Source organism: Polyodon spathula, chromosome 15, assembly GCF_017654505.1.
Source record: "Polyodon spathula isolate WHYD16114869_AA chromosome 15, ASM1765450v1, whole genome shotgun sequence".
Classification (NCBI taxonomy): Eukaryota; Metazoa; Chordata; class Actinopteri; order Acipenseriformes; family Polyodontidae; genus Polyodon; species Polyodon spathula.
The window spans coordinates 29,843,676-29,854,506 of NC_054548.1; the positions used below are offsets into that span (position 1 = coordinate 29,843,676).

At 31.6% G+C, this 10,831-nt stretch overlaps 1 protein-coding gene across 1 annotated transcript in view; it reads right to left on the minus strand.

Moving 5' to 3' along the window:
• LOC121327966 (NEDD4 family-interacting protein 2-like) overlaps nt 1-3,054 on the minus strand; it is a 39,703-nt gene extending 36,649 nt beyond the window's left edge. The window contains exon 1 of the mRNA XM_041272355.1: nt 2,826-3,054. Within this exon, the coding sequence (XP_041128289.1) occupies nt 2,826-2,864 (39 nt within the window). The 5' untranslated portion in view covers nt 2,865-3,054. The remainder of the gene's footprint in view (nt 1-2,825) is intronic.
• Nucleotides 3,055-10,831: the final 7,777 nt, after the last annotated feature.

The following is a 10,831-nucleotide window of genomic DNA, read 5'->3' on the forward strand; positions in this document are numbered from 1 at the left end:
GGTCACCTCGCTATAAAAAAGATATTGCTGCTCTAGAAAGAGTGCAAAGAAGAGCGACCAGAATTATTCCGGGCTTAAAAGGCATGTCATATGCAGACAGGCTAAAAGAATTGAATCTGTTCAGTCTTGAACAAAGAAGACTACGCAGCGACCTAATTCAAGCATTCAAAATTCTAAAAGGTATTGACAGTGTCGACGCAAGGGACTTTTTCAGCCTGAAAAAAGAAACAAGGACCAGGGGTCACAAATGGAGTTTAGAAAAAGGGGCATTCAGAACAGAAAATAGGAGACACTTTTTTACACAGAGAATTGTGAGGGTCTGGAATCAACTCCCCAGTAATGTTGTTGAAGCTGACACCCTGGGATCCTTCAAGAAGCTGCTTGATGAGATTCTGGGATCAATAAGCTACTAACAACCAAACGAGCAAGATGGGCCGAATGGCCTCCTCTCGTTTGTAAACTTTCTTATGTTCTTATGTTCTAAAATGGCGCAGTGGTTGTGTCAAAGTGTCTGAATTAAAAAGCTGAATGTCGCCGAACTGTGTGTGTGTGTGTGTGTGTGTGTGTGTGTGTGTGTGTGAGAGAGAGAGAAAACCAGAACCAGGGTTGGATATCGGAGAGTGAGTACGTAAGTCAAAACCACCGACAGCTGGGCGAGGAGCAGGAGTTTGTTTATTATTGAACACAGTAGATTCATTCAGAGATTGTAAATCCCAAAGTTTTCATACACTGTGTTTGTATTTGCTCTGCGAGTTTCTGATAGTGTCACATGAGCTGCTCAGTGTTGACATGTAAATAAATAATGTTCATCTGCGGGGTGTATCAACTTCAATCTGTCTCGATCTCCTGCCTGCGACCAAGCAGCGAATGCACACACCCACACGGCTACCCTGTCCAAACATTAATATCCTGTATCTTTCTAAACAAGGGACTGAGGGGAGCTCACTAATAAAAGCTGAATCTCAAAACAATAATTGTGTGAATATAGTCAAAACGTGATTCATTCATCTAACTTCTTACATATCCACTCTTACTCTGGTCCCACCGCATACAGGACAGACTACCGCATTAGTTTGACTGATAAAAGGTTGGGGAGGTGGGTCCAAAATCAACAACATTTTAACTCTGCTTTATAACTTTAGGTTAGGCTGAGAACACATATGTTGGGGTTTTGCCTTGAAAATCCCAGAGCAATGAGTTGGGTGAAAATCAGAGATGATGAGGTGTTAAATCCAATATTTTGTGTGTGTGTTTGTGATGGAGGGGGGGGGCAGGACTGATTCTAGAGATTTACTTCAATCAAACGCCACAATTTCTGTGAGAATAATACTGTGCAGTCTACAGTAGTATGAGATTTGCCTATGAACATTGATCAAATTACAAGGAGTTCTAACTAAAGGGATAGACAGTGTTATTTAAAGGGAAAACGATCATTTTATTTACATTGGTAACATTGTGTGTGTGTGTGTGTGTGTGTATATATATATATATACATATAGATACACACACAGTACAGTGCACAAGCTTTAGGCAGGTGTGAAAAAATGCTGTAAAGTAAGAATACTTTAGAAAATAGACATGTTAATAGATTTATTAATCAATTAACAAAATGCAAAGTGAGTGAACAGAAGAAAAATCTACATCAAATCAATATTTGGTGTGACCACCCTTTGCCTTCAAAACAGCATCAATTCTTCTAGGTACACTTGCACACAGTTTTTGAAGGAACTCGGCAGGTAGGTTGGCCCAAACATCTTGGAGAACTACCACAGTTCTTCTGTGGATTTAGGCAGCCTCAGTTGCTTCTCTCTCTTCATGTAATCCCAGACAGACTCGATGATGTTGAGATCAGGGCTCTGTGGTGCCATACCATCACTTCCAGGACTCCTAGTTCTTCTTTACGCTGAAGATAGTTCTTAATGACTTTCGCTGTCCCCGAGTTGGGGATTTGGTCAGAATTAATGGTCTCCTCAATGCTGAGAAGTACAGGCAGATACTTGTCCATCATGCAGTACCATCAGGGAGGCATCTGATTGGCCCCAAATTTATTGTGCAGAATGACAACGACCCCAAACATGCAGCGAAAGTCATTAAGAACTATCTTCACCGTAAAGAACAGTGTCCTTGAAGTGATGGTATGGCCCCACTGAGCCCTGATCTCAACATCATCGAGTCATTTTACATCAATGAAAATCCAGCCTCAGTTAAAACTGCTTCAGCCAATAATATTTAGAAGGGCGTTTGAAAAGATATTCTACTTAACAAGATACTCGACTCCGCTGACTTTCAATGGAGACTTCCGTCTCAATGCGCGCATAGTATATAAGAGTTAGGCAAAAAAAAAAAAAAAAAAAAATATGGAAAGTCAATGCAGATGTACGAAATGTTGCTGGTTTTCGCCATGTTAATAAAAAAAAAAAATACCGGTAGTTTATGTACTGTACTATATGGCAAGTGAATCGGTGCCTTGTGTCAGTTAAACTGGAAACTACAACAGCAAACAGTCAAATGAGTAACGAGAACACGTTTAACAAGAACATTTCTGACATAACGGAACGGACATACACCCACCAAATAGTTTGAAAGTCGCAGTACAATAAACGCATTAATGATACACTGATACAAACAACAAATACACTGGAGGTGTTTATCATATCAAACATCCACAAATTATTTAAGTAAAAAAAAATAACAAACTGTGATCAGATTTGCCGAATCTAAAAGTAGTAAGTAACGACTTTCACTAATAGCTTTGGTTTGGAATACGATACGGCATACACAACACACAAAAACATCTGATGTACTGCTCTCGTAGATTTACTTACCACTTGGTATCTGCTCACTGCCTGGTGTTGGTGATCCATCTTGTCGATTTCCCTGACACAACAGAACTGGAAGCGATGTGGCACCTCCCTCACTATCCGCACACAAATATACGCGTTCCACTTTATTATTATTATTGTTATCTTTCGTTCATTCCTTCATTAAAGTAAATATGTTGCATACAGCCTACTTATGCTGTACAGAGTCCAAAAAAAAAAAAAAAAAAAAAGCATAAACATCCGAAGACGCCAAAGAAAAACTTCAGATGGAAAAAAAAAAAAAAGCTCTTTGTGACGTACTTACGTGTAGGCGTGGTACGCACAACTAGGAAGTATACCGGGGCAGAATTAGGAATTTGTAGGTATGAAAGGATCAAATTCTTATCATGAAAAAGCATATTGGTTAATTGACTATATAATTTCCATTATAGAATGATAGATTACTTTAGAGCAAATGAGAGCAAATCTTTACTTGCGTCAGGTCAGGTGATGCAGGATTCACGAGTTAGTGCTGAAGGTTATGTTATGCACACCGCCACACGACAGAGGACGTAACAGTTTATTTGTGAAAATATGTATAAACACCAAATAACTAAAATAACTATATTAAGAATGAATAATCTTTTCAAACCACAGAGCCATATCCTAGTTACTACTACTAATTTAAATATAACACCATCGAGAAATAACTGTTAAGTGTAATAATGTAAGTTTGACAGAAGTGGGATGCAGGTTTCGGAGTTGTGGGTTAGTTTTGCTTTGTTCACAGATACCTCTACTACCTGAAGGAATGCATTCATTTAACACCTTTTGCATAATTACAGGGGTGAGTAACCATTTAACATTTGATAAGCATTGTCAGTGTTTCAATGGCAATTTCAAAATGCAAAAGAAAAGGGTTAAACTGAATAGATGTACCTACTATGCAGACAGTAACATAGTTCCTTATTTCTTCTGCATTACCATTATATGAATACATTTCACATGCCACAGTGTATTTTACAGCGATGGGAAATTGTCCCAGTTTGTATCAACCATATATCCTTAATTATCCAGAGTTTACCATAGAATCAAGTGCTTGGTGGAATCCAGGTGGATATTCTCTGGCACTTTAAAATGCTGTACAAAATACAGCCTTGGCTTATCCCTGCAGGCTACAGGCTGATCAAATCAGCCCTGTAGTCACAAATTACTATTTTGTATTAATTGCTATAGTACCGATGTAATACCAGGCAATGAAAAAATAGCCAAAAATCTGCAGATAAATTAGAGGTGTCAATAAGGCCTGGGTTTTGCAAAATAAATATTGATGAAAACTTCTGTCTGAATATACCAGCAAAATGAACTACACAAGCACCTGTGCAAATGAACATCTGAGGTAGTACCATTATCATTGGACTCTAGAGAATGACTTTAATAATAATCTTGTCTACAAGAAGGGTGACACTGACAGTAAAAGTAAACACTGACACCCAAACAGTAATACACAATTATGCATTAAAATCTACTTTGATTCGTTTTTTTTATTTTATTTTTTTATGTTGGGGGGTATGTTATCTTTAATTGCAATTTTTTATTCTTAAAGGCATATAATCCAGCATTATTTTGCTCTTTCCTGTGTGCATACTGATGGTCAGTTTGCCTAAAAGCATTGACAGCAATGTAGTTACATAAAAATTTGATTTCAGCTGCTGCCACTACCTGTTGTATAATGCAAGTAATTAAGTTTGAAAAGGTATGTGCATTTGCTTATGAGCAGTTTTCAGTTTCACTGATTCATTTGGGAGAGCCATCCAACCACGCCAGTATCACTTTTATCTAAGTTATGACAATATCTGTGAGATGTATTGGACCTTGCTGTGATGCTTCTTCCCATCCCGGATAACTTTCCATAACATTCTATACTTTTTAGGGATAATGAACATCTTCGGGCGACTCGGATCTTTTCCAAAGCTGGTTGCAGTGTTGAACTTCTTGCTCCTGTCCTGGAATTAGCATCTTCATGCTTTCCAGTCTGGTACCAGCTTGGTGAACCCTGATAAAGGCAAATCTATTCTCACTCGAGAGATCCCCTGAGCTAAATCACAGACACATTACAGTGTGTGAGGGAGCACACTCACTGGGGCATGACTGTTTACAATGAGTCGTTTTGTTGTACTATATTATATATAACACACTCTGAGGTGGTATTTTTATTGTTGTAATATGAAGCCGTGTTAGTTTAATTATGTCTGCAGCTTAGCCACGGTGTTTTATATCAATAACGGTATATTGCATAATAAGCCTAACCCTAAGTACTTAATGTCGAGAAAATAAATGAAACGCTTGCATGTTTGTAGGTACTATTATGCATTGTTAAAAATACTGTGTGTGCGAGTGCATAGCATAATAAAAAAATAAATAACTTAAATAAGGTTTTATATATGATGTTTTATAATGTAACTATTTAAAGATAGATTTGTGCTAAATTGTTTAAGGCAGTTAAATGTGGGCGTGGCTAGCTCTTTAAAAGACTGCTGCTCTGTAAGGGGGATAATCAATTGAGAGGTATGTATGCTTAATATTACTTCAAAGAAAATACATGTTTGAACCTGAAAAACAAAAGAAGGAAGCTCTGAGTGTCTCTGTGATCCAGATGTGCAAGGTTGGCATGTCACCTCGTCATACAGTGTATAGGTATTTTTCAGCTGAAGATGTGCTTCCCCGTGATAGAATTTTTGAATGACATTTCGAGTCACGTGATCCATATTGCGTATCTCGAGCTGGTGGGCAGACAGGCTGTATCTCTGATTCACTTACAGCGGTTTCAGACCTTAAAAAGTTTAGTTTGCGTTTATGAAAAAATGGTGAACACTCGTGGTGTTAGTGGCTGTTGCAGTAGGCACGGATAAGACAACATTTAATTTTAGGGGAGAAAAAATAAGATATAACGCAACAAAGATAGGCAAGTGACTAGCTAATATATCAAGGGCAGACCTGAAGGAGTGTAGCTACTTGTCCTCAAGAGTATGTTCACGATATTTAATTTTAGGCATGTTACTCTTACCGCATTACACTTATCATCAATTACGTCACAATAATATAGTTTATTCAACGCAGTTAAATGAGAGTATTAACTGAGTTTATATATTATATATATATATCTATATATATATATAATGAAGTAACTTACAAAAAATGATGGTGATTAAGTAGATTCAAGAAAATGCACAGAGTCCTTTTCTTCAATCAGTTGCCAGGTTTATTGAAATATGCAGGGAGTCTGGTCCCAGGTACAGGACAAACAGAATACTCATCATTACAATGTTTGCATGACATTAAATACCCTTCTGTATAGATGGTCCACCTCCTCTTTCTCTGACACTTAACCAATTGCAGAGGTCATTTAATTTATTTGTGTGTTGTGTGTGTGTGTGTGTGTGGGTGTGTGTGTGTGTGTGTGTGTGTGTGTCAGTGTCACACTTGACAAAAGGTCTGTGTGTGTAGTCTAGTATGACAGCTCTGACTCAAAAATTGTAGAAAAAACTAAAGAAGTAAAAATAATTTTTAATTTTTTTTAATTTATTGTTTTTTTACATTTTGACCACTTTTTTTTTTTTTTTTTTTATATAATTTATTTTTTTTTTTAATTTTTTGTAAAATTATATTAGACTCTTACAACAGTAAGATATTTTTTTTTTTGTATTATTATTATTATTTTTCCATAAATCTGCCTTTTGTTATCTTGTTGAGACCCCCTTTGATCCCAGTGGCATTATCTCTTTCGATCTCTCTAAAGTCTTTAGAGCCTGTGGTCCACAGCATTGTTATCTCGTTAGCTTGTAAAAAAATTATATTAATTTATTATTTAAGTCAATTTTTGGGCAAGAGCTTGTAGACGCAACGTCTTTATCAATGGTTATTTTTAAATTTTTTTTTTTTATTTTTATTATTTATTTTTTTGTTATATTGTTAACAATAAAATCATAAACTTTTTTAATTTTTATTTTTTTTGTTTTTTTTTTTTTTTTTTATATATATTTTTTTTTTTTATTTTTATTTTAATTTTTTTTTTTTTATTTTATTTTTTTATTTTTTTATTTATTTTTTTTTTTTTTTTTTTTTTTTTTTTTTTTTTTTTTTTCATTTTTATTTTTTATTTATTTTTATTAATTATTGAAATTATTAATTAAACTTTTTGGGGTAATATTTAAACAACTAACCTAAATAATTTGAAAACGAAAAACATAAGAGCGTCGATAAAATAAGTTGGTGAGTAAAACAAAATGATTCACGTAAGAAGTCTGGACTAAAAAATGTAAATAAAAATAAAGTTTAAAACGAACACGAATAGATGAAAGCGCCTAATTAAAAACATAAGTGTCACCGAATAGATAATAAGGACTAGAATATATTTTCATATTTTTATTTATTTTAATTTTTAAACTTTTATAAACAATATAATATAAATCGGAACATATAAAGTTACAACGAGTACAACGATCTCGTTTTTTTTTTTTTTTATGGAGTAGTTACCAATCGTTCATGTACTGTTCAAACTTGTTGTTGGGTAAATTATTTATATACGTTATAATAAAAGAGAAAAATATTAATTCAGTTTTTTTTTTTTACATATTTAAATTAATATATTTTAATATAATTTCGTAAAAGAAAAAAATAATATATGTATAAATTAAGTAATAAATAATTAATAAAATTATTTTTTTAATTTTTTTTATTTTTTTTAATTTTTTAAAATTTATTTATTTACCTTTTTTTTTTTTTTTAAACATATTAAATAAAAAAATAAATAATTTTAAAAAACATTAAAATATTATAAAATAATGTTTACTATTAAAATTTTTTAAAAAAATAATAGGTTTTAAAATCTAATTACGGTTATTTAATTATTTTTTTTTTTTATTTAATTAATTTTTTTTTTTTTTTTTTTTTATTTTTATTTTTTATTTTTTTATTTTTATTTTTTTATTTTATTTATTTATTTATATTTATTAAATTATTTATTTATTTATTTATTAAAATTAATTTATATTTAATATTTACAATTTTATATAAAAATATAAAATAAAATTAAATAATTTTAATTTTATTTATTTTTTTTTTTAAAATTTTTTTTTTTTTTTTTTAATTTTAAAAAAGAAAATTTAAAATTATCAAAGACCATAATAAAATGAAAAAATCAAATAAAATAATTTAAACTTTAATTAAAAATTGTTTTTTTTTTGTTTTTTGTTATTTTTTTTAAGATTTTTTTTTTTTTTTATTTTTATTTTTTTTTTTAATTTTTTATTTTTTTTATTACATTGATATAAAATAAAATATTTAAAGGATTAAATTTAAAAACAAAAACTAATAAACATTAAAAAATTATTTTTAACAATATTTAAAAATTATTAACAATTAAATAATTAAAAATTAAAAAAATATAATTATTTTTTTTTCATAAATTTTAAACGTATTAAATAATAAATAAAAAATTTTAATAAAAATCTTAAATATCATTTACTATATTTTAGTATTAATACAAATAATACAAATAAATAAGGAAAAAAATAATATGTTAATAATAAAAAAAAATAATTTAATAAAGTTAAATCGTGGGTAGTTTAAAATGGGACGAGACGGCTTTGCTCAGAAATTATTTATGGATCTTGATTACCAATTATATGTATCTATTTATATTTTTATAAAATAATAAAATTTTTAGAACTGTATATTTAAAATCTTAGATTATCCATCTAATTTTTTTTTTAATATAGTTTTTAACAAAGGTTTAAAATCGAACGGATTACTACTAAACTACATTTAAAAAATTATTTTTTTTTTAAACATTAAATTTTTTTTAATGGTTGTAAATAATAACAAAGATACACATAAAATGCGCTAACAATTCAATTTTACAATTTTTTTTTTTTTTTTTTTATTTTATTTTTTTTTTTTTTTTATGCAATTATTAATTTATTAAAATTAAAATAAGAAACTATTATTTATAACTTTTTAAACAAAGATAAATCCACAGGTAGGGGGGTGGGGGGAAATGTCTTATGTCATCTGGTCTCCACCGGTGTTAAAAAATTAAAATTTTATAAAACTCACGCTAATAATTATCTGGTAAAATACGATGTAAATAATTAAAATTTTTTAAAAAATTTATTTTTTTTTTTTTTTTTGTATTTTTTATTTTATTTTATTTTATTTATTTATTATTTTATTTATTTATAAAATTAATTTGTTTATAAAATCATAACATTTTATTTTGTGGTATTTTAATTTATTTTTTTTAGTCTTTAGAGCCTGTGGTCCACAGCATTGTTATCTCGTTAGCTTGCAGTCAATGTTGGGCAAGAGCTTGTAGACGCAACGTCTCTATCAATGGTTAGCAGTACATGCAATTTGAACCAAACAGTCTGCTATCTGCAATATTAGTCTCTTTTCAGAAAAGAACACCAGTATAGCTCTGCCAGTCCACATGCGTAGCAAACTGCTAATCAATTCTTGATCCATGTTTTCCAACACATTATATATATATATATACACATACACATATATAAAATGATTAAATACCTCAATATATTAATTGTTTGATTTTGTAGCATGCAGGAAGCAGTGTTATAACAAAGAGGATTAGTCAAGAGATAATTCCTGTATTTAAAAAAAAGTGTGTGTGTACTAATCATATAATTTGTTATGTCCGGAAAACAAACGCTTAGCAATAACTGCATGTCCTGGCTTTGCTCAGAAATAGCATATGGATCTTGATTACCAATTATATGTATCTTTTCACTGTATCTTTTCTTAGATGATTCATCTAATTTCCTAAAATAGTGAAAAAATGCTGTAATGATGATGTGTATCGGTAAAATTCACATAGGAGCCCACCAACATGGCCGCCTTCTCTGTTAAGAACGGTTGTTAGATGATTTATGACATCATTGAAAAAATGATCTATTAGGTGTCATCTAGCATGAAACAGTAGACCAGAGGTGCCCAACCTTTTTGCATGGGTGGACCACATAGACCTCAGGGCAACTATGCGTCGGCCAAACAAGATATTTTAATAAGATTTTAAAAGAACCATAAATATAGGTGGGCAGCGTGGTGGTTAGCGCTGCTGCCTCACACAGCCAGGGTTCTAGGTTTGATTCTGGCATAGGGATCTGTGTGTGTGGAATTTGCATGTTCTCCCCGTGTTTGCGTGGGTTTTCTCCGGGTACTCCGGTTTCCTCCCACAGTCAAAAGACATGCTGTTCAGATTGACTGGTCCCTCTAAATTGCCGTCCCCTCCAAGGTGTAGTCACGCCTTGCGCCCTGTATCTGCCGGGTTAGGGTCCAGCTCACCACAACCCTGTAAAGGATTAAGCGGTTAATATAATGGATGGATGGCTGGATAAATATAGGTTCCTGTTTTCAATGTCTGCCAATTTAAAGTCATCTGTATTTATTTATTTGTGTTTAGCTTGTTATTAGCTTAAAATGTCACACAACACACTGTACCTGTCAAATAAAACAAGCATCAGGAAAAAAAAAACAGTAAAAAATCACATAACTATCTCTCTAATTCTGAATAAAGAAAAATATGCACTTACTGATTTAGTGAGAACTTTGAGGTTGTTTCTGAGCATACAGGTGGTCGTCTGACAAACGCGACCTCAGGAGATTTTTCACAGATTTTGGAATTGATCGCTGGGAAGCAGAGAGTAAAACTCAGCCAATTTCTTCTCGTGAAACATATCCTTTAAACTAGAGTTACACTGCAGATCAGTACATTCCATTTGAAGAGAAGTGGGGACGTTATCCACCTCGGCAACAAAGGGGTTTTCAAACAGACAGATGTTGTTTGTGTGTGACTTGGAAAATCTGCAGAAGCTTAAAGATTCAGTTTATTAAGTTTATTTTAGCTAGTCATGTTTTTTTTTCAGCTTTATTTTACACAAAACATACAGAAGGAAAAAAATACAATTTCAACCACTTTTTTTTTATTATTTTGATCTTTATTTCCTGTAATCAAA